Source organism: Sardina pilchardus, chromosome 4 (genome assembly GCF_963854185.1).
Source record: "Sardina pilchardus chromosome 4, fSarPil1.1, whole genome shotgun sequence".
Lineage (NCBI taxonomy): Eukaryota > Metazoa > Chordata > Actinopteri > Clupeiformes > Clupeidae > Sardina > Sardina pilchardus.
In genome coordinates, this window is record NC_084997.1 from 16,922,491 (window position 1) to 16,947,890 (window position 25,400).

The 25,400-nt window shown below is 46.3% G+C and overlaps 2 protein-coding genes across 4 annotated transcripts in view; one reads left to right on the top strand and one right to left on the bottom strand.

Annotated features, from left to right (window-relative positions):
• The window catches only part of col4a2 (collagen, type IV, alpha 2), an 86,140-nt gene extending 74,004 nt beyond the window's left edge, over positions 1 to 12,136 (bottom strand). For 2 of the 3 annotated variants that reach the window (XM_062534389.1, XM_062534387.1), the window contains exons 1-3: positions 11,930 to 12,136; positions 11,363 to 11,484; positions 11,215 to 11,266 (exon numbers count right to left, since the gene is read on the bottom strand). In XM_062534389.1, coding sequence (XP_062390373.1) covers positions 11,215 to 11,266; positions 11,363 to 11,430 — 120 coding nt within the window. In that variant the 5' untranslated portion in view covers positions 11,431 to 11,484; positions 11,930 to 12,136. Of the gene's footprint in view, positions 1 to 11,214; positions 11,267 to 11,362; positions 11,485 to 11,923 lie in introns of all 3 variants that reach the window. The other variant, XM_062534388.1, reaches the window with a different exon arrangement.
• A 74-nt stretch (positions 12,137 to 12,210) lies between these two features.
• The window catches only part of col4a1 (collagen, type IV, alpha 1), a 56,051-nt gene continuing 42,861 nt past the window's right edge, over positions 12,211 to 25,400 (top strand). The window contains exon 1 of the mRNA XM_062534391.1: positions 12,211 to 12,468. Within this exon, the coding sequence (XP_062390375.1) occupies positions 12,397 to 12,468 (72 nt within the window). The 5' untranslated portion in view covers positions 12,211 to 12,396. The remainder of the gene's footprint in view (positions 12,469 to 25,400) is intronic.

Sequence of the window (25,400 nt, forward strand, 5' to 3'; positions counted from 1 at the left end):
TGGGGGTGGGGGTCGTGCCCTGCGGCAGCCAGCAGCTATCCCAGGCATGTGTGAGTGGGATCTGCACCGCAGGCCTCGACTCCACACACTGAGCGCGCCCAAAGGTCTCACCCGGAGTGCCAAAGAATGAGGGCATTGCAGCTCGCTAATCCATGCTATCCAATGGCTTCAAACACAATTACCATTGATTCAGTACCTGAAACAGACATGGTCCTGTCTACTGCGATGACAAAACTGATTTTTGGAGAGTGCTGTTGTTGATGCATTCACTCTTCATGTTCCTTTCTTTGCTTTTTTTTTGTTCAGTCTGATATAAGAAAGGCGACTGAAAGATGAGGTTGAGTGGTGTGGTATCTGGCTGGCAAGTTAGCCATCGGCACATTGTGTGTGGGTAGAGATGTACAAACACACACACACACACACACACACACACACACACAAACACACAAACACACAAACACAGACACACACACACACACACACACACACACACACACACACACACACACACACACACACACACACACACACACACACACCACCACCATACTCATACCACTCCATACATCAGAGGACTCACAACTCCTGCACCATTCATTCACTCAAAGATCTCAACTGTATGATTGCAATCAGGGATCTCATCACGAATAAAAGACTGCCATTGGAGTGACACTACCAGCACCCTCTCCAAGCCCAAGACACAATAAGGGCAAGGCCATGAATGAGGTCTGTTGGAGGGATTGCATGACAGAGTGCAGCAGGGCTAGCAGACCCCTATGTGAGCTCAGTCCGACGGCTATAGAAAAGGGGTTAAGGGCTTAAGCCAAGACACACGACACTGGGCTAGACTGTGTGCTTGTGGAGTCTGGGTGAGTGAGCTTGAATTAGGCCATACGTGTGTGTTTGTGTGTGTTTGTGTTTGTGTGTGTGTGTGTGTGTGCGTGTGCGTGTGCGTGTGCGTGTGTGTGTGTGTGTGTGTGTGTGTGTGTGTGTGTGTGTATGCAGTAATATTTATCTGTTTGACTGCAAATACAAATATCTGATTTGGATCTGTTTGTGTTCTGAGGTCTTAAGTTGTATACTTTGTCACAAGGCCTCACAGCATTTTTGTCTCTTAACACACACACACACACACACACACACACACACACACACACACACACACACACACACACACACACTAACACACACACACACACACACACACACACACACACACTAACACACACACACACACACACACACACACACACACACACACACACACACATACATGAACACACACAAACACACGTATGCCCTAATTCAAACTCACTCACCCCGACACACATACACACACACACACACACATACACACACATACAGTAGATGCATAAAAAGACCCACATCATAACCAAGTCATACGGTCTAGCGAGCTTGTCTGCTTGCCTAAGTAAGACCGTGGGAAACCCCTTCTTGTCCTTTACACGTGACGGTCAATCTTTTGATCCACAAAGGAAGCTGATCTGAAATTTTCACACCTGTGTTGATAGAAATCCTTGGCTTTTTCTGCTCTAGTTTTTTTTTTTAAAAGACCTCTCCTCCTCTGTCAAAGCCCCCACAGAAGACCAAAGCTCCCAGAGCATTTACAGAGGGCTTAGCCGTATAGGCCAGGGAAATTGAGTTGAGCTCCCTAACATACTTCTCCACATTCTTAGCCTCTGAGCACACAAAGGCAACACAACAATTACCAGACGCTAACACAGACACACATGCCATGCACACAAACACAATCTCACATCTAATTCACTATTATCCATTCAAAAAAACAAAAAAAACATAGACAAAAACATGTGAAGAAAAACAAACAAACATTATACAGTATTATTTTCCTTGGCTCGGGGGATTGTTGTCACAGCATATCTGGCATAGAAACCCCCTCTTTATCTCCCATTAAACTCTCTATTAAAAAGATAAGGCACATTCCTGGAAGATTTTTATCAGTCCACATCTTAGGGAAGTTTCATTTAGCTCTTGCTCTCTTTTAACCATCTGTCTTCACAATTGCTCCCGTTCCGCAGGCTGAGTTTCCTGTCCCATCACGTTTCATTTCCTGTCCAGGCCTCCTTGGGAATGGATGTCTCCGAGCACACAAGGAAGACTCTAATGAGCCTTGCACTGCCACAGCCAGGGCCACCACAACGTGAAAACTATATGGGTAAAAAGCACCTGCTCTTCTCTCTCTCTATTGGGTTTGATACAGAACACATTGTGATCTTATATGTGAAGGCATGTCCATGTTTTTTCTTATCTGTGTGAGTGTGAGTCTGAAAATTCAACCAAGCATTTGGTTGAAATGACCTTGCAGGGATAACAAGGCAGGCAGGCAGGCAAGCAGGCAGGCAGACAGACAGACTGACATACAGGCAAGCAGGCAGGCAGGCAGGCAGGCAGGCAGACAGACTGACAGACAGGCAGGCAGACGGACAGACACACACTAAGAGACAGACAAGACACAAACACGTCTTCGTCTTCAGCATGTGAGCAGCTGTAGGTCTCTATTCAGGAAGTGCCTATTTCCACTCTCATCTCCCAAAGGGAAGTCCCTGGAAACTTATCCTACACCCCCCCCCCCCCCATCTCCTTAGCTCAGAGCATGAGAAAAGACCTACGCCTGAAAAAAGACAGACAGAGAGACAGGGAGATAGAGAGAGAGAGAGAGAGAGAGAGAGAGAGAGAGAGAGAGAGAGAGAGAGAGAGAGTGAGAGACACTGGAGAAATGCACAGGAGAAGCATACATACTCTCCCAGCATGCTACTCTGGCAGTGTTCCTGTATCAACAGAGATCTGGTTTCTGGCCCAAAAACTCGGTGAAGTCTAGCACAGCTGGACCTTTCCACACAAAAAGCAGCTCTAGGTGAAGAAAAACTGAACTCTATTTCCCAGGGGCCTCTACCTCCAATCAGCACTTCCTGCTCTAGACAGAGAAGTAAAGAGAGTGGGGATATTAGAGCGAAGGAGAGAGAGAGGGAGACAAGCTCTGTCTGCCTATACTGCCACCATAAGTCTTCTTCCCAGTCCAAATATGCTGTTCAATATACTAAACCTGGGAGACACTTACTTTACATTACATTACTTTAGCATACATTGAAACATACATTGAAAGGGTCCATAGTGGGGCAAAACGGTTACTTGGAGTTAAACTTTGAAAGTCCAACCGCTTTAAGCAATGGGGAATGAGAATAAAAGGGAGCTAGTCCAACAGCAAAGATACATCATATCTGATTCTGGACACTCAGAGTTGCTCTCGTGAGCCTTATTCTTTCCATCAAAGACACACAAAGCTGGGCTGCCAGCCTTGATTATAGGTGACACAAACAAATCCAAACAGTGGAGGGGTCTGGCGTGATTGAGGAACGTGAGAGTCCTCCCAACCGTCCCAAACCGAAATGTGTGCCGTCTCACACTTCACATGGAGACAAACAAATGATCCAAAAGCCCCCTGTGAGCTTGCAAGACACCTGCGACGCACACACACACACACACACACACACACACACAAGCCCACACACACAAGCACACACACACACACACACACACACACACACACACACACACTTGGGACATCCATTAGAGCTCCTAATGCCAAATAGAGTATGAGCAAGATGCATAAACACAGCTGAAGCAATCTTTCCCCCTTAGCTCACCGCAATGGTCCCTCGTCACCACAGGAACAAGACGAGCGAGTAAGCAAGCAAGCAAGCAAGCGAGCGGCCGGCCGGCACGATCTGGGGCTGCACGTGTCGACCTGGACGGGGCAGCAAAGCCGCCCGCCACCAGGACCGAGCCCCAGCAGGCCTGGCCTCCTTAGGAGCCTCTCACACAAGATGCATGGCAGAGACGGACGGAAGGACAGAGGGGAAGGGAAAACAAAAGCAGGCGGAGGGGGGGTGGGGGTGGGGGTGGGGGGGACGACAACGGCAGCACCGATCGGCCTATAAAAGGAGAGAGAAGGAACGAGAGAGGGAACCGTTTTCTTGTCTTGCTTTTTTTTCTTCTTCGTCTTCATTTTCTTTCTCTCGCTCTGTCAAAAACCCAGTGGATTTCCATGAGCACAATCCTGACATTCCAGTGGCTCATCCCCCTGAGAGGAAACATGCATCATTCTCACTCTCGTTCTCTCTCTCTCCCTCTTTCCCTCCTTCTTTTCCTCTCTGTCTATCGCTCTATCTCTGTCAAAAATCCTGGGTGGGATCATGAGAAAATATGCCCATTTTGGTGAGGATTTCGGCTGTGTCGAAAAAAACAAAAAAAATCACGGCCAAAGCAGGCTGCTCTCAGCAGCAGGTGACGAGATAACGTCATCTCGGTTCTTCTCAGGGCTTAGGGGCTGTAGGTATTCCCCCGTGCCCGTCACACAGAAGACTCTCAAAGGCACGAAGGAGATGGATGTAAATGACTTGAGCACATGCTCTTGTAACACTAGTCTACCTGTGTCCAGGGATTCCAACTTCAAACCCTCCAAAATGGCAGATATGCACTTGTAAAAGATGAAGGTCGGATAACGCGGCAGGACTGAAGGATGAAAGAGAGTTGGGTTTTGGGGGACGAGGAGAGGAAGGAAAGACAGAGATAGACCTGAGGAGCGGGAAGCAAGATGGATGAACCCTTCAGGTTCTTTGATGAGTTTTAAAACAAAGACATTCTCAGAGGCCGCTCGCTCGCATCTCGCTCTACAAAAGCAGAAGATGACTGAGAACAGATACTACCCGGGTTTCTCAGATTCGTTAAGAAGCTCTTAAGTGCTAAGAACTTCTTAGGAGCGTTCTTAGAATGTTCTTAGAACGCTCCTAATAAGTTATTAGCACTTACTGTAAGAGCTTCTTAACGAATCTGAGAAACCCGGCCAGTATCTCTCGCCCTGACTCACCATAGGACTACACGAGGACAAAAACAAGGCATGGGAAAACTTCATGAACTTCGCCCGGCCAAAAACCACAAACACATACTGTATTTTCCCCGTTCCTGATTTAGTACCCCCAAATCAAACACTACTGTACCAAACCGACTTTTAGCCCCGTGCCGCTCCAAATGCCGCCCGGCCCAGGCACGAGAATTTGTGTTTATTTAGACAGCGCTATCCAAACCATGGCTTCAAGTAGCCTGGTCCCGAGTGAGCAAAGAATGACCAATTAACAGAGCAATGAGGTCAGAGAGATATGTCACTGATAATGGTATGAATAATGAACGAGTCCAAGCACCTGCTGCTGTAGTCCTCGAGGGCTTTCAGGGTACTGCTGCAGATGGGCCATGAGACTACATTAACCACTATTCCATGTGTTAACCGTTAATGCCAGATAAGGTCAGTGGTCGATTATGGAGAATGGATCACAGAGATAGCCATGAAGGCAATCCAGGGCAGGAAATCCTTTCATGTGCGCAGATGTCACTTGAATGGGGCCTCAGCTTGTATATCATGTATGGGGCCTCAGCTTGTATATCATGTATTCATTTATGCATTTTAATGATTGTCAATTACATGGACACCAGAATGAATCTGAAGAAAAGACTGTGCATCATGTAGTGCATCATTCTTTCTTCTCCTAAAAACAACCTCCATTGCCATATCCACTTCTAAAATGGGATTTTTATCAACTGACTCCCCCTCCTGAATGCATTAGTAGGATAAGTACCTCTCCACAGTAAGTAGCATATTAGGCAATATCACAAGGATATTGCACCATTCTAAATCTTTTCCCACATAACCCCTTCTATTTCAAAACCATTCATGTTCTGGTAAGAGCGGATATGTGGGGTACTCATCAACACGGCCATGCCAAAGAGGGGGCGGAGTGAGGAGGGGATCTATGACACAGTTCACCCGACTGTGTCCTGTTCCTGTCTCTTAAAATATACATATGGTTTATCCATCTGCTTCTGTGACAATAAACAACTGTTTTGCACAACATATGGTGGACATCTTTCCATCATTACTCATTTGTCTATTCAAGTATATATATATATACACACGCACACAAACACACGCGCGCGCACACACACACACACACACACACACACAAACAAACACATGCACACACACACACACACACACACACACACACACACACACACACACACACACACACACTGCTGCTCTGCTCCCAATATATATGAAACAAAACCCACCACAACTAACAATGCACTCATGCTTTAATCATCATTCTTCTTCTTCTTCCTCACTCTGACTCAATCACCTCATCGTCTCATCAGATCCCAGTTCTGTTTTCATCTTCCCAAACTCCTGCCTGGGGGGGGGGGGGGCGGGGGTGCACCACCTCAGCCCGTCGCTGCCAAACTTCCTCACCACTGAACTGGAAAAGGGGGCCAATGCACTGCCCTTGCTAGCACATGTCTTTCCCATCCACTACACCCCCCCACACGTACACGTTTTCCCCTGAACTCTCACGAGGATCAGAGCAGAGATTTTCACCGTGGCACAAAACATTCCAAGCATGCTCCCTCTCAATGTCCTGCTTCAGACCGGGCTGAAGGGAATGGGAGAGGATGACCCTTCCCCCCACGATTTCCAGCAAAAAAAGGTGAAGTTTGTCCGTCTTAGCGCGTCTGACCCAGATAGGGAGGTCGCTGAGACTGTGGGCAGGAAGTTTGGGAAGGCACCGTTTCAAAAAAATGTGGGACAGCAGGCCCGTCATATGGGCTGTAATGAGAAGAAGAGGCAGCCAAAGTCCATCAGAGTGACTCATCCAGATGTAGCTAAACGACACGGCGAAATTAGCTAATTTCTCATATGAATGCGTTCATCTATGAGTCACTTGCGAATTGAGTGGAAGATTAAATGCGGTGTAGCTATCAGGGGCCTGTCAAAACAGCCTGAGGTGTACAGACAGCTGCGCGTGTGTCTCCTCCAGCTCTGTCAACATCATCCTAAACTCATCATCTACGTCTTCATGTGCTCAAAATACATGAGGTTCCCTGGCAATAGACTGCAGAACAAGACGGCGTGTGTATTTTAAAATGGCTGAAAATAAAGATGATGTATTCAAAGTGAGAAAGAGGTGCATTAATCATGTCTCGGCAGTACAGCTGTTCAATAAACACATCTCTGAAAGACAGAAAGAAAAAGACAGAGATATCCCCTAACACACACGCACGCACGCACGCACGCACGCACGCACGCACGCACGCACGCACGCACGCACGCACGCACGCACGCACGCACGCACGCACGCACGCACGCACACACACACACACACACACACACACACACACACACACACACACACACACACACACACACACACACACACACACACACACACACACACACACACACACACACACACACACACACACACAGCTTAAAATCCAAAGGCCAAGGCTTCAGGATTTTTCGAAGGTTCAGATGTAGGATAGGGTTTTTCCTGAGTACCTTACTACAACACTGCCTATATCAGTATCCATACTACATGCTTTCCCATAATACATAAAACAGAGCAGGCCTATACAACCACACACACACACACATCTCACTGTAAGGAGTGACCTGCATCTAGTGACCAACAACGCAGTGTGGCGCACCAACCGCCACTTCAACATTTCCAGTTCCTGACCTCATCAAATTCCTTCCTCCAAATCAAGAGCAATGGGGACCTTCCACCGATTGTTCCTCCGCGATCCCTTTTTTTCCCTTCACGCAGAGGGATTATTTTGGCAAAGGATGTGGCGGCCACTTTCCTGTCCCTGTCCTTATCATGACCAGACATCTTCTGCTCTCTGGGTCACCGCCTTTCCTTCATGTGCAGCAGGTCGGTGTGGGAGAGAGGGATGGAGAGAGAGAGAGAGAGAGAGAGAGAGAGAGAGAGAGAGAGAGAAAGAGAGAGAGAAAGAGAGAGAGGTCTTCCCTCACGTGCAACTTCCCGGTTGCTAAGATCACCTGACCCCCATGGCCTCCACCCTTTCCTCCACCTTCAAGACAATACCAAGTGATACACAACACACACAAACATGCAGAGGCACGCACGCACACGCACACACACGCAGACACACACACACACACACACACACACACACACACACACACACACACACACACACACACACACACACACTCACACACACACACACACACACACACACACACACACACACACACACACACACACACACACACACACACACACACACACACACACACACACACACACACACACACAGACACACACACACACACACACACACACACAGAGGCATGCACAAACTTCCTGCCACATTGAATAGGGGTTTCCCCATTCTGGAGCCATTATTCTACGGAGGGCTCTCCTGAGTGCTGCGCGAGACCAGACTGACCTCTCCGACCCCTACAGCGCTCCTTGAGAGTTCTATCGTCACACGCAGTCAGATACCGTCAAACGCATCCAGCTATTCGGCTACGTCTGAAGTGGACAATGACCAAGGACAGCTCATGTTTGACAAGCACCCTGTGTCATAGATAATTCCGACGCACAAAGTGAAGGTCCAAATGCCTTTCCTTCACAGTTGAAATTGAGGGTGAAAAGTTTTATGGTCATGTACCTTTCCCTCTTCCTTTGAGCCTGCCTTCTGTTTTAGATGTAATGTCCAAAAAAACTCTATAAAGCGGCAATAACAGTCTATCATATTTTATCAGGTGAGGGGGAATAATGTCATAAAAACATGTCCGTGTTCTTGCGCCAGGATCTGGGGCCTTCATCCCTGCAGTGCGACGCCCACCCTCTCTCATCTGAAGCCCTCACTCCGCTTTCCCACAAAAGGCCAGAGCCTGCTGCCAATCAGTCTCATGCAGTGGAGGAGGAACATCTTGAAATGTGCTCTCTCCCTCTCTCTTTCTCTCTCTCTCTCTCTCTTTCTCTCTCTCTCTCTCTCTCTCTCTCCCTCTCTCTCTTTGGATCTCTCTGCTTCCCCCCTCCCAATGTACAAACAACAGCAGAATGCAATTCAAGTGACCGAAGGTCAGTTTCCTGTTGATACTACCCCCTCCCAAAGTCCTTCCTCTCTCTCTTTTTTTTCCATAACGCTCCGTTCTTTAAACATGCAAACAGTTTTATAGGACAGAGAAAGAAAGTAGGGCACTGCAATCCCACAACCTCTCCAATTCGCCCCCACACAAGACCTTATTATTCCATTAAGGAATGACCGTCAGAGATTCCGTCACTGCGCAAATGAACAAAATCATGGGCGATTGCCATCATGGGTGCATGTTGAGGTCATTAAATAAAGCTTTTGTGAGTACAGTGATACATCCCTGAAGACTGTAAGATCAAACGTGGACAGTTGACCACAGTTTCCTCTATTCCTCCCTTATCTGAAAAGCTGGTAATGCTCCCTCTATGATTCTCCTTTCTTTTTTTGCCTACAATTGAAATAAGAACTATGCACAATCTGAACGCTTCAAGTGCTCCTTTCGTGCCGGTTTGATCTTGACTTTCACGTCGGCGCTATCTTCTCGCTGTCTTTTTTTCCGCGTCTGGCGGCAGCCTTTTTCCCGTCGCCGCTGAGGTCACTAGCGCTGAGAGTAAGCACAGCACACCCGGTACGGTAGACCAGATCAGTGCCTGACTAAAAATAGCTTCTCTCTCTCCTGCGACCTGAAATCACTGCTGAGTTTGCACCCCCCAGCACAATGCACAGAGGAACTCTTGAGCCATGTCACAAGCTTTTCATCAGGGAGCGTGCAAAATCAGATAAGGCCTGAGACAAGTAGCTCTCTTCTTCTCCTCGGGGCTAATCACTTTAAGCTTTAAAAAGCCAAAGTATGATATTAATATCTCATTATGGTGCGAGGCCTCCTGACACAAGGCTGCATTCTTGCTCAAAGACAGTCATGACAGTCGTAGAGAGAACATAACAAAATACACTAAACAAATGTGACTGCTAAAGTAAGAGAGGCGAGGGAGGAGAGGAAGGAGAGGGAGGCAGGCGTGAAGAAAGAAAGAAATAGTCTGTACTTGTCTGACGTTTTTATATTACCTCTCAATAGTAAAGCATTAGACTGGGTTTCTGACTTTTCTGTCTGTTTCTAGTTATGTGGAATACATTCATTGCCCAGTGGAATTCTCTGAATAAGGACGTGAGGGTTGAATGTTCATTCCTAATGCTTTCAGAGCCATGAAGGTTGAAGGGTCACCTCTGTAACAGTTCATACGAATGTGTTCTGACTGAAATACCCTGTAACTCTTCTAGTCATACATAAACTACTGCTGACATATGCCCATATAGTAATAGATGATCATAACAAAGTTATAGATAGCTATGATGATTTTTGAGACATTACAGAACGCTATTTGGAGACCTTTCGGGAAAAGGCTACTTACCTTTATGACGTGAACAATCTACATTTATGGACGGATACAGTAATACAAATAGCTATCCTGGTTCATGAGTTCACGAAACTGCCTTAATTATGACGCTACACGGTATCAGTTTAAAAGCCATGCAATCACATTAACTCTGACAGTGTAGTCCATATTCAAACCATATGGGTAACCATCACTAGAATCATTATTCAAAGATATATACATTTTTAAAAACACACACAGTTGTCATCTACACCCACCCACCCACACTCATAAATACTCAGTTGCCAGGAGCGTGTATTACAACCAAACTTTGTTTCTGCTTTGAGCACATGTTTTTCTCATTAGCCTGAAGAACTATCTGGGACAAGCAGGTTCCCCCCAGCTGGAGGGGCCCCCAATTCTATTAGCTGCAAACAGCCATGGTTAATCAATGAGGGTTTATGACACTACACCACAGAGCTTCACCCTCCTGCCATATGTGTCAAGACCTGGGTCACTGGTTAGGTTTACAGGGGTAGAAAGGGTGGGTGTTGTGGTTGGTGGGTGAGCGCAGAAAATTTGCTCACCGCATGTATAAAATGCTCAGTTTTTAAATTAGTTGTGTCATTATTGTCTCTCTTCAAAATCTGTGGCGCATCAGCAAGCTGCCTTGGGCCTAACCCCATAAATCTGACACTGATGCTCCTTTGGCCCTCCCTCATATTCACAAAGACACTCCTCCCTCCTTCACTGCACACATGAATTTCAAACGCATGTTCAGCAAGCTGGTCCTGAGAAACGTGTGTGCCTCAGAAGTCTTTTTGAGTACACTTCTCAGTTACAAGAACATTGTTTTGCAGAATAAGTGCTGAATATATCACGGGAAAAAATGCCAACTTACTGCGTTTGTTTCAGATATTAAGACGACGAACGTCAGGCACAAAATCAGAAACCTGCAAATTGAAAATACGACAATGATGAGGTTCTGTCATCATGGGTATTAAAATGCAAGATGTAAGACTATATGAAAAATAGAAAAATAAACTTGCCTTAAAAGTTTCGTTTTCCTGATGTGTAGGTGGCCCATCACCCCTTCCATCCGTACTTCAAATTTCATCCCTTTTAAACCGCTCCTCTCACGGAATGTAGTATGATACTACTGCATGATATACTGGCAAATAAAACACATTTACAATCACTCAGGACGACCGCTATGTCTATGGTAGCACACGAATACAAAAGTTATTGTGCCACTGACAGCATTAACGCACAGTGTGAAATAACGATTCAAGTTTGTGTTAATGTCGCAACGCACCTGTTGTATGCACGGTAGACTACAATATTGTATTAGAAACAGCATGAACTTTTCGGGGAAAGATATATTGAACATCGCTACATACTGAGCAAAAAATAACATGACCGTTACTTCAGCATGTGTTGAATGACCAGAAAAGCTAACGTCAACGTGAACAGGTAAATTAGAGTCGGCTACGACTGCTTGCCTTCTGAAACTTACAAGTGACACTTCAGATACATGTCCACAAAAACAAATTCTATGCATATATGAGGAAACACCAGACAGACAATATTTTATGAATTGAAGGACATACACTTACGATACGGATTTCACTTTGCGCCTTGCAAGTTGAATGCTGCGTTCACGAGTAAGCTCCGTACACTCGCGTGTGGTGAACAGTTACTCCAAAATCTGTGCGTTATGACCAATTTTTTCAGTTAAAAAAGCTCAATTTACCGTTCTCTGAACTAGAAATCGTGGGGAAACTATCTCCCAACTATGTTTAAAGAGGAACTGTTGGTTTCATACATGAGTTTGTGTTCGAATCGTGTACGAGGGTGGTCGCAATTGTAGGTGGGTGGGTGTGGTGGCAACAAGTTGAAGAAGTTAGTTTGGACAGAGCACATATCGTCGACAGAGGAAAGATGAAGACTAACGTGGAGAACAGTCTCCGGTAAAAAGTTATTTGCTATAGGCAGAGAAGAAGTTTTTGTCAATAGGTTTTTCTATCGATTGTAGTTTTGGACACTCTGCAGAGTACCTCAGTGTTCCACGCGCGCTACCGCGATGCTGTTGCCCAGCAGCATTCTGATTGTTCTGGCGGTTATCTCCTTCAATATAGAGAAGACGAAAGCAGAGGTAAGGGGTGTTGAATTATTTTATGGGTGATATAGACGTATAATATACATGTAATGTTTTCATATGTGATATATTCAGGAATATAGCATGTACTGTATAGGCCACTGTATGTGAACGTTTGCGCAAAACCAACTCACCAAGAATTTGGAGAGATACACTTGAATGGGAATCTGCAAAGCAGTCTAATGTGCTAGGACAGTGTGTCAGTGTAAATATGAACATAACAATAACATTTCCTCTGTGTCTTAATAACGTTTTCATGTATCATATTGGAGATGTAATATTTAATATCCCCTGCATCAGTTGATTGCACTTTTCTCAGTTTCTCTACATATACAGTACATTGGTACATGACAAGTTCATAGATCATATGGTCTTTGTGAAATGCACTGAAGATATATTAAATATGCTCAAGTGTTGTCATTTATTCAAGACTGTCAGTTCAGAGGTAAGAGATATTGGTGCTGTGTGAGGCTTGCATGCACACAAGGACTTTGCTTAGATGCTGCTGACAGGGTACTGAGATAGCGGTGTAGCTTACAGGTGGGAGTGTAACTGTGGGTGTGGCCTTTGCTCTGATCACTCCCACCATCAGGGTGTAGCCATAACCAGAATAGTACGGCAGAGAACTTCAACAATCTCTTCTTTTCCCGCATGGAACACTGCTGAAGTCGGACGACAGTAGGCCTACTGTAGGAAGTACTTCCCCATATGTCTATGTGTGTGTGTGAGAGTAAGAAAGAGAGGCAGAAAGAGAGAAAGAGAGAGAGACGCATTGTGTTGTCTGCAAACTACCTGCAACAACAAGGTCTATTTTGGCTTCATGTCTGGTTAACTCTGCCTACTAACTAAGCTAATAGATCAAATCTGAATTGATCAAAATAATGACTTTCTTGTATTACTTTCTTAAATTCCAAATATGGGTTGGTTAGTCAAATATCATGCATTAGTAGTGTTCATAATACTGTACATTTTCATCAACTTGTGTAAATATCTAAGATACATTCTTGTCATTAGGGAGTGTCTATACTGTCTCTTCAACTTCAACAAGGGTCTATCTGCAAGGGTCATTAGTCTGCCATGCTTGTAGCTATCCTATACTATAATGCAGTCTTGTGTCCGCAGACGCTCCCCTCGTATCTCCCAACGAGGGCTGTTAATTAGTGGACTCACTGGAGTCTTTCTGAACAGTGAGTCACAAAGAAAACACATTTTACTTTATGTGCACCATCGGCTGTCAGGCTTAGCACAGGGCTTAACTCCATTAGGGCTGAAGCGTGGCCTGTGGAGACGGATGGAGAGAAAAAAGAGAGTGATCCGCTCACCATATAGCTCCCTTGGTAGGTTTTTTATTTCTCGTGCAACGTTTCGAGCACCTGGTTCTTCCTCAGGCTACTTGAGTAGGGGCTGAAAACGCTGCACGAAAAACAAAAAAACAAAAAACTACCAAGGGAGCTATATGGTGTGTGGATCACTCTCTTTTTACTTTTAGAGTTATACTTCTCTGATCCAGCGCTCATCCAAAATTGTGGAAAAGGGATGTGCATGGTCACACGTCTACTATATGGAGATGGATGGAGAGGTCATAGTTAATCACTGATTTGGCGTAAACCTGGAGAGCAAAGCAACTTCTACTCTAAACGAATCCTGTGACTTATTACCATGATCTTTGTTTGTGCATGGAGACACATACAAATGTGGTCCCACTGAAGAATAGCCATGATTGCATTATCATGGGGAGACGTGAAACGTTCGACTACAGTCCCTTGACTGAGGACTGTATGACGAATTTCCGATCGATTTCCCAAGCAGACAAATCGGTTTACTTCCTGTTTGGAATACTCCGACAGGCAAGTGATTGGAGTCAATAGCGTCATGAAAATGGCTCATCTGGATGGGTCGTGCGAATCCCAATTTTTGAACCACAGGGGGGTCATTATTTAGATTCGACCGAGAGGAAGTTTGCGAGAGCAGATGTTCACTCCGGATGTCCACACACTGTTGAGAAGAAGAAGAAGAAAAAAAAACGGAGAAAAAACATCTGAATAAAGAGAGATAAACAACTTCTTCCTTCAATAGCTCACCGAGGCCTCTGGCTGCCGGCAGCGTGTGGAAATAACTTGACCTGAGGCCAGAACACGAGAGAGTCAGGGCTGCACTATTTCACAAATTTCACCCATATATGTATATGCGTTTGGACAGAGATGCCGCCAGGGGAGTAAATAGGAATCCGGTGATACTGATCACGACACTGGCCAGCCTCCAGGAGAGGAGTGTTTTTTTTCGTCCTATCTGCCTCTTGTTCGGGACTGTGAACTGCCCAACACGTGCTTTGAGTTTGGCATTCATCAGATTATCAGATCCTCCTCAGTGGTTGCTTCCTGCAATTAATTACTCCCTTGTTAAGGTGGAGGGTCGAAATAAGAGTCACCCTTGGCCCGAAGGCTGCCTGCACCCAGTAACCAAAAAGAATCCTTACAGAAAAATCTTAACTGAAAAGCAATGGAAGTCTTTATAAAACCCACTGACATGCTCAGGACCCTAACCTACTGTACTCTAGCAACAGATAACCAGTGGTCCCTCCTGGCACCTATAGTATGGCTTCTCTAGAACAGTTCGGGAAAGTGCTCTATGGAGATGGCTTCATGGCTTAATTTCTCCCTAGGGTTATGGTGTTGGACATTTCAGGTGAACTTGAAGGATGAGCTTGTGTCATGACCTATTTCTCTGAAGTGAACTTTGACCCCTTGGCTTTTCAAATGAGGTAGTGTCCAACTGTAACAGGATGCTGATGGAGGGGAGTCGTTGCAGAAGGTTAATCTCTGATCTGAAATGTATGCAGGTCTACTCTCACTTGCAAGATATGTCTGTTGTTCATTTGTAGACATTGGTTTCAGCTGGTTCTGTACAGAAGCATTGTCAGAAGTGATTGAACATTTTTAGGCTAGAGGCTGGGTTGACAGTTATTAGAACCCTCAGGATCATGTTATTAGATCTGAAGGCTCTGGATGAAATACATATGTCTCCAAAATGGCATAGTTACCATAGCTGTTTGATCATTTGTGAGCTGGTTATCAGACTATTGTTTTACTTCAACATGGATTTATCTGAATGGGATACCCATGGCTAATCTTAAGTGAAATGTGTGTGTGTGTGTGTGTGTGTGTGTGTGTGTGTGTGTGTGTGTGTGTGTGTGTGTGTGTGTGTGTGTGTGTGTGTCTTCAGCAGATATGTCACAATCCCTAAATTGCCTAAAGGCATATTGATAATGATTGTTGATCTCATTCTTTTCCCAGACAGTGACACTCTCGGTCTTGACATAGTAATCACCAGCACAGAATCATAGAGTGTACTGGCTGTCAAACACATCTCCATAGGGTCATGGGTGTTGTCCTGTGGAATGTCCTATGGAATGCAGTCAGCACTGAGCTTAGCGTGAAATAGTCATCAATGACAATGTGATCGAGACAGTTTGACTGCATCTCGGGATAGTTGAGAGGAAGCCAACTGCAGTTAGATTTCGACAGTCTTCAGACACAAAAAGGGTGACTGTCTGCCAAAGATCTGTCTCTTGTAAATAATGCAATGTTATATTGCTGTGTTTTGCCACTCAGATCAGTTCACAGACAATCATAGAGTTTTAACTGAACTTTCCAAGATGTTCTGTTACTTAGAAAGATTATTGTGTTCAAGAACATTCTCACCCAGAAGGCTATCTTAGTATTGGCATTGCATTTACAATTCATATTCGTCCAGGGAAGGAACAGTGTGCGTATGGAATCAGAGTCATATATTTTTTGTGTAGCTGTAGATTTGTCATCATGCATAAAGTCAAAATGGGAGACTATAGACACAAGGTGATTGGGATGTCCCAAGGAAGACAGAAGCTGCTGTGGTGCAAAAGATGGAATGTGTAAATACATAGTACATTATTTAAATGCTATTTTCTTCTCTGTGATTTATTTTTGTTTGTGTTATACGTGCAGGTGTGGGTTTATGGTGTGTTCTTGGGTTTGCAGGCCGAATATGTCCCTAACTCTTTCCCATTGAAGGCTGGGTCTACTGTACTTGCTTGTGTAATAATGGGGTCAGTGGGACTCTCAGTGTACTGTACTGTCTTCTGCTGCCTGGCGCCCCATGTATGGACAGGTGTACGACATGCTTTAGCTACCCTCACTTGCCTTTCTATTCTGAGCAACACCAGGTGGGATGTGTGGTTCTTATGAGAGAGTGGAAAAAGCAGGAGCCGTCCAGTTCGTTAATGATCCCTGCAAAACGACTGCAGGTTGATCACAGTTAGCACTGGAAAACATAGATCTGGCCTTCGGAGAGGTGTGTAGGTTAATGTGTGTCTGTGAATGGTCAAGTGTTAGTGTATGCATATGTTTGCAAGTGTTTGAGGGTGTGTGTGTGTGTGTGAGCGTGCATGTTTGAGAAAGTGTGTGTGTGTGTTTCTGTGTGTGTATGTGTGTGTGTCTTTGTGTTTCTGTGTGTGTGTGTGTGTGTGTGTGTGTGTGTGTGTGTGTGTGTGTGTGTGCGTGTGTATGTGTGTCTGTGTGTGTGAGCGCGCGTATGTGTGTATGTATGTGTGCTTGTGTGTGTGTGTGTGTGTGTGTGTGTGTGTGTGTGTGTGTGTGTGTGTGTGTGTGTGTGTGTGTAAAGTCTGTGACCTAGTGGGTGGTCTGTGAGATGCCTTGCGCTGCCCCACTGCCCCAGTGGCCACAGGCTGGACTGGATCTGTGTCACCCCAGGTGATCAGCAGAGGGGGGATTAGGGGCCCCATTAAGGTCACTCTCACGCTGGTTAGCCGTTAACCAGTCTCCATTCCACTTCCCCTGGGGACCAACAGGGAGTCTGTGCTCTTGGCCCGGGACAAAGGCACTGCTAAAGTTGCGTTAGATTTGCTTAGAGGGGGGTCCTTATTAAAGACTCTTAATTCAAGCCTTTTGATGCTTGTGGTTATAATGGAATACTGGAACTATTATTTCATTCTTTTAGATTGGATGCATATGGTTTGCCATGCAGAGGCATGGGGACGAAATTCAGTAGAGTGCTCAAGAATAAAAAAACACAGCTTAACTCTGACAAGCATGTAGAATTCAGGTCGGCACAGTAATTGTGTATGTCTTGAGGATTACGGACTTTCACTTGTAATGTCACAGGTGAGTGGAGTGGTGAAAGTTAATGCGTTTTCCCGGTTGATCATTATGAGTCTCTCTGGAGGTCTCTACGCTGGGGTCCGGGGGCTGATCCATAGCTTACACAGGATCCCAGGATCTCAGCCAGCCGGAGGAGGAGGAATGTAGACTGGAGCCCTGGAGATACCCATGGCTGATCCTTCGGTCTCGCTCTCTATAGGGCTCTGGGCTCGGCTGGACATCACGCCCTCTGTCCCCCCTGGACCCCCCTATACCCCCCCCCCCCAACACACACACCACACACCATACACACACACACACACACACACACACACACACACACACACACGTACACACACACACACACACACACACACACACACACACACACACACACACACACACACACACACACACACACACACACACACACACACACACACACACACTCACACACTTCCATCTGCCCTGCCAGTCAATCTCAAGAGGAAGACATCAGTGCAGAAAGAAAGGCCCCAGGTCTTTATTTATAGCACCCAACAATACAGTTGGTTCAAAAGCTATAGAGCTGGCCTGGTTCCTTTCTATTTGTGTTGAGTTTTCATAGACTCCAGTGGAGGGTTGAGATAAGGCCGTCCAGTCATACAGAATCATAATGGATTCGGGAGGTTTGTTTTGATAGTGCTCAGATGTATACAATGCGGTAGTCTCGTATCTGGGTCCACAGAAGCAAATGCAATTGTCTTGAAAAGACAAATATGGCATGGCAAGGCACTGGAGCAAGAGGTTACAGATGTATGACTGTGTTTGTGTTTAGACCAGACGAGTGGATGTTTGTACTGGCTGAGAGTCCAGTTTAGTCTTTCCATCTGCGTGAATCAGCACGGTTCATATCTGTGTCACCAGTGTCACGTCCTTCCAAAATAAAATATGCTGCTGTGTACTGTACTGTATGTTGCTGTCAGCCAAATGTAATGGAATGTAATGTATATGTAAACGCTAAAGAAGTGGACATGAACATCAATTAGTAATATATATTTACATTAATGATACATTTGTAATTATTTTTACATGGTACTATTTAACTTGATTTGATGCCATGTCAAATTGCTTTGATTAACAGATGATGTTTAAGGTGTATAAGGTATCGTTATATATATGGAACATAGCCAGCTTCTGTTTGAATGCACATAGTGTTACAGTATATGACAACAGCACTGCTGTTTGGACCCACAAGGCTGCTACTCGTGTGACAGACACCTCCAGCATAGCACTAACCAGAGGGCTCGATGGTGTTTTAAGCCCCCAACGTCGTCTTCCAGGCAGCACTGCCACCATCGACTTTACGGCATCTAATCCTAACCCTAACCTTAACCCATGGCTAACCCTAGCACCCTCCAGGCAGCGCTGTCTTGAAGACTTAAAACACCAGAGACCCTGAGTGCGACACAATCTACATAAAGTTAGTGAAACTTACTTCAAGGTTCTCATTGTTTTTGTTTGAATAAGCCTAAACTCAATTAGCATTTGTCTACTTAAACTACATTCCACAATTTGAAACGCTTGGTTTCGGCTTGTACAGAAATCATTAGTTTTAAGGTGGATTGACAATTAGCCTTTGTTACTGACTGGCCATGTGATTGGTTGGCAAGGGGAAATTCCCGCTCCAGAATCCCACGTCTTGTCCCAATGTTCCCTCTCGTTCCTTGCCAGAATCCTCCGGTTATACAGATAGTAAATCAGAGTGCGTTGAACAGCTGTATTCTGGGAGTTTGTGGTTTTTTTTTTTTTTGCGGGGCGTTGTTTTTGCAGCTGGTCCAGAGGACAGCCGAACCATGGCAGTAAATAAGGGGGTGTGGCCTCATAGTTGTCCGTCATAAAAACGACTGGGTCAAAGGGGTTAGACTCCCTTTCAACACCAGTGGTGATACGTGGTTTCTTCTTACCCATAGAAATTTCCCGGGAAGATCCATCTTTTTTTCTGAAAAATTGCCATGGTCTGACATTTAAATAGCAGTAAGTAATGGCTTAAGTAATCAAATAAAGGCCAGATGTGTGTGTCAGTTGGCCTTCTCTGTGAAGATTCACTACAATCCCACAGAAGCATCGGACTGTTCATTAGAGAGAGGTTATTCGGTTTGGTGTGTGTGACACTTACAGTGGTCCTTTTTCTCCCCTCGTGTCCCCACCAATCCACGGTTACACCCGTTAGAGCTCCACACTTTTAACCCGCCATGACAGATTTAGCATTGACGTCATAGAATGCTGTAGTGTTGATACCAGAACCTAGTCGGTGCCTTTGAACTTCTTCATACACTGCGCGGACACTGCACAGAAACACTTGCTTGGAACGCACACACACACACACACACACGCACACACACACACACACACACACACACACACACACACACACACACACACACACACACACACACACACACACACATACACACACACTTATACACACACAAGGAAGGCTTTGTGTGTTTCAACGGCCAGAACCTTGCCATGTCAAGGATCAAATACCCAAATCCATCATAAATGTTACACCACGTTAAGTGTTCTTTAAGTGATCAAAAAGTTGTCTGTTGAAGATCCCTTTCACATGAGTCATGTGTATCTTTGCCTTTCACTTTCTCAGACTGAGAGTATGGAATGATATGCTAGACAGCATCTAAAAACAGACCGAAACCCCTAACCTCACATTGTCGTATATACCTTCTTATTAGAGACTTATTGCAAATCCAGACCTCTTTTTTTTCAAATAGCAGCAAGAATGCACAGATGCACACAAGACCTTCATTCCGGATAACAGACATTGTCTGGTCCTAAGCTCGCCTCTTGATGCAACAAAGCCCCATTCATTACAGCCCAAAAGCAATGCACATCAGCCTAATCCATGTGATTTGATTTCCACGTCCACACCATCTCCGACGTCACTCCATCCGTAAAAAATCCGACCTTTTGCTATTGTCAGTGGAGACCATGTTTTGGGATCAAGGAGAGAGAGAGAGAAGGAGAGCGAGAGAGAGAGAAAGAAAGAAAGGAAGAGAGAGAGAGAGAGGGGTGAGATATCCATCTCTGGGCCCCAGATCTCTCATCTGCTGGCGGGCAAGGGATCGCGTCCAGGGCCCTGTCCTGTCCACACCAATCAGAGCTAATGTGCTGGGGGACAGGGGTGTTGCAGATGGACGCAGATAAACGTGGCACGGGCATGAAAAGGCACTGAGAGAGACCCAGGCCTCAGCCAAACTGATAAGCATCAAGGGCAATCAGCATAAGTGTGAGGCATGCTAATGGCCCTAGAGTGCACGGCCAGTGTGTGTGTGTGTGTGTGTGTGACTGTGTGTGTGACTGTGTGTGTGAGAGAGAGTGAATGTAAGGGTTCTAATGAGTCAAAGATGCTGGGCCTCGGGGAGTAGGGTGTGTATATGTAAGTGTGTTTATGTGTGTGTGTGTGTGTGTATGCATGCGAGCACCTGTGTGTGTGTGTGTGTGTGTGTGTGTGTGTGTGCGCGCCTCACATTCTCACACTCCATCTCCATCAGGGGGCCATTTTCCCCCGGCCCAAACTGTCCCTGATGGCAGTAATTGGTCGGCGTGGGCCTGGGCCAGCTCCCAGCACCAGAGCCAGAGCCGATCACATTGATACGTTAAAGACTTTGGGAAAAGACGGCGTTCCCACTCCGGCGGGGCACACTTGAAAGCCTCGGCCGTCCGCGGGGTCATCCAGGGGAGGCGGAGGAGGGAAAAATAATGGGCCGACACCCACCGTGCATATGGTTTCCATAGCGATGCTGGAGGAAGAAAGGAGGAGGGTAAACACATAATTCATGATCGGGGCTGTGGGGCGCGGCGTGGAAATGGGGCCACACGTCAGCGGAGAGAGCGGAGAGGTCAGGCCCCCCCGCCGGCCGCGTCGTGGTGTGAGAACCGCACGCCCCAGACGGGTGGCGACGCGGCGACCAGCTGATTCATTCCCCCCCCGCCCCGGCCTCCGCCTCGTCTCTCAAGTGGTCATATGGGGCCAGTGAAAATATATCGTTTGGCGTCCTAAATCAGCAACCCTCTGAAAAGGCCTCCTCTCTAAGAATACTCAGGCCCTATGGTGATGGTTTATGCAACTTGACTGATTGAGAACAAGTCACGCCCTGCGTTCGTAGCGCGTTCGTTGTTGCAAAACTAATGTGTTTTATGTTCCTTAATCAAGGTCAACTTCACTTTTTTTTTACCCCTCGTTTTGGCTGGGAGCTGGTATCAGGAAAGCTCCATCGCCTAAATAAACCCAGACGCAGATGCTTTTTCACTTAGTCCAACCTGCCCGGCTGATAAACAAAGCCTAATTATAGCCGGCCTTTTGCGTCAGTCTCCCCCTGAAGCCCAGTGACCTGGTGTCCGGTCCGTGGGTCCTTCCTGGTCTGGATGGACCGTGAAAAAAAAAGAGAGCCCTTTCCTGTGGCTGTGATAAAAACAATCCAGGGACAGTTTTTAGCCAGGTTTGGGTAAGAGAGGGAGGGAGGGAGAGAATGAGGGATGGAGGGAGGGAGAGAGAATTTGGGCGATGGGGGGATGGAGGGAGAGGTTAGGGTGTGGCGCTGCTGGGATAGCGTGTTAGCTGGTCCCTGATGGGGAGAGTCTGGGACGCATGCCAGAGCTGGTGGGTGATGCTCAAAACTCCTATTTTCACCATTCATGTTTCACATTGACGGATGCACGGGGTACAATGACAAGGCCATCCTGACTCACCCGTTAGAACGCACACGGAAAACATAACGGAATCCGGGGAAGCACTGCGCTCTAGTTGGCAGTGAAATATGCGTCAACTGTACAGTATGTCTGTGCCACACATTGCTAGCATACTGAGAGTCAGGGTGTTGGGTTATACCCTTTAGCGGGCTATGCATTTCACACACACACACACACACACACACACACACAATCAATCACCTATCTCTGCTTGCGCCGATGCTACGCTCTACACCCGTCTCTGCGGAGAGATAGGATAGGAAGCAGGTGTGTTGTGGTAGTGGGCAGCTCCAGTGCCTGATGAGAGGCCTCTCCACGGTCAGTAGAGTGGGGAGTGTAAAGGGAGAGATTGGGAGTACAGTGAGAAACGATGGAGAGATTTTCTTTCCAGTGGGTGTGGTTTTTTTTTTTTTTTTGGAGTTAGACAGATGTTTTCCGAAGGGGTTCGGGCCTATGAGAGAAAACAGCCGCCCTCCGGGTACTTATGGTGTGTGAGTGGACTGTCGGGATTGAGAAGTTATTTGTGTTATCGCTCTTGTTTAGGTGTGTGTGTGTGTGTGTGTTTGTGTGTGTGTGTGTGTGCGCGTGGGTGTGTGTATGTGTGTGTGGGTGTGTGTGTATGTGTGTGTATGTGTGTGTGTGTCTATATGTGTGTGTGTGTGTGCGTGTGTGTAAAGGAGAGCCCCCTCACGTGCGTGCCCTGTTCTCTCTGCTGCTAGCCTATTGTAGAGGAGGAAATTCATCTAGGCCTTGCCCCTTCTCGCCTTTGTGACCATAAAAGCAAAGGAAAGCTGGACCCCTGAATCTCACGTCCACCTCTTCCATGCTAGAATAGCAGGAAAACACACACACACACACACACACACACACACACACACACAGACACACACACACTCACACACAAATACACACACACACACACACTCTCTCTCTCTCTCATCCTAACACACACAAATTCTTTCACTTTTCAAACTGTGACCGTGTCTCTCTACACTTGTCTCCCTCTGGCCACCCCCACTCTCACACACACACACACAGTGGCCATTTGGAATTTGGCATCCTTGCGGGGCCGAACAATGCATTCTGCTCTAATTACCCTCCCTCTCCTTGTTCAATACCCTATTTGTTCACAGAGAAAATGGCTGACGCCATAAAAAAAAAAAAAACGAGGGAGAAAGAATAACTGCGTCCTCTTCTGAGAAATTGTACTTGTCTGAGGAGGCTGGAGGGGAACTGGGGAACTGGAGGCTCCTACGGGCAGGCAGAACAGCGGCGCACTCTTGAGTAGGCCCAAACACTCGGCCACTTGTTATCCTTTCATCCAATTCATCCAAACCCCCCTCCCCTCTCTCCCTCCCTCCCGTCTGTTTTGTTCAGTCGTTTTCTTTTTCCCTCTTCATCAAAGCCAAGAGTCCTGCACTCCACTTTGCTGGTGTTCTGCTCCTCTCTTCTCTTCTCTCTTTCTCCCTCTCTCTCTCTCTCTCTCTCTCTCTGTCCCTTTCTCACCGTGCCGCTGTTCCCCAGACAGGCCTTTTAAAGGAGTGTGTTGGACCCGCTTCACCCCCCAGCTTTGTTTGGACTCTCCTGACGTGTGGCAGCAGCAGCAGCAGCAGCAGCAGGCTTGTACTCATCCCAAGGGCTGCTGACCTACATACAGATGTTGCTCTCTTGACTCGACGAAGCACACACACACACACACACACACACACACACACACACACACATTTGCACACACACTTTCACAAACACACACACTCGCACACACACACACACAAGCACACACTTTCACAAACACACAGACTCGCATACACACACACACACACACTCACACACACGTACACACAGACACACACACACACACACACACACACACACACACACACACACACAGGCCATCTGGACTCGGACGCTTTTTAGGGCTGCTGACTGAGAAGCACCTCTTTATAGCGCGTCCCCAGCCAAAATGCTGCCGTGTGAAAGTCAGTAGTCACAGATTGACCCGCAGCGAAGCCGACATGAGGGAGTGTGTGTGAATGAACGCATTCCTCTTTTTCTATCTGGGTTCATTCTTCATCTCCAGCGGTGCGGCCATGCCATATCTGCCAATGCAGATAACAAATGACTGTTATTATATGTCACCGACACCAGGGAGTTGCCATCAAAATGCACTAAATGCTCCAGAGAAGAATTACTCACTGCCATGCCGAGCCAAAACGAATGCCCAGTCGTGTGTGTGTGTGTGTGTGTGATTGTGTGTGTGTGTGTGTGTGTGTGTGTGTGTGTGTGTGTGTGTGTGTGTGTGTGTGTGTGTGTGTGTGTGTGTGGTTGTGTGTGTGTGTGTGTGTGTGTGTGTAAAAGGAAAGGGGGGGCAGAGAGAGTAAAGATTGCGTGGGCATGGGTTCTGTACGTATGGTCCCTGTGGGCTTGTCTCAGATTGTTTTCTTTTACTGTGTTAAACAATTACAGCCCACAGTGCTGACGCTGAGGCATGTAATAAGCGTCGCTCAAGCATAGCACAACATACACACACATGCACACACACACACGCACACACACACACACACTCACAAACACACACATGCATGCACATACTGTACACACTCACAAACACATGCGCACACACATGCATGCACATACACATTGACAATAAAATAAACACTCACACACACACACACACAGACACACACACACACACATGCATGTACACAGTGTACACACACTCTCTAACCCATATTACATGCACAAACATACACACACACACACACACTCACACACACACTCACACACACTCATAAATAAGCCCTTTTTTTGTGAAGTTCTCATCCAGCCATGGCTTAACCCACTTAAGTCTGTCAGAACTTTCTCATCAAATGCACATGTGTGTTTAGTGTGATTCAGTCCAGGCATGAAGAGGTTCAATAAGGGGGGAAAACACACTGTAATTCTCATGTTCATGGCCTGCAGTGTACACCACGGGACTGAAATAAGCCTGTGGGAAGATTCCGGTTGACATGAACATGTTGGAGAAAGCCCTGATGGATTACA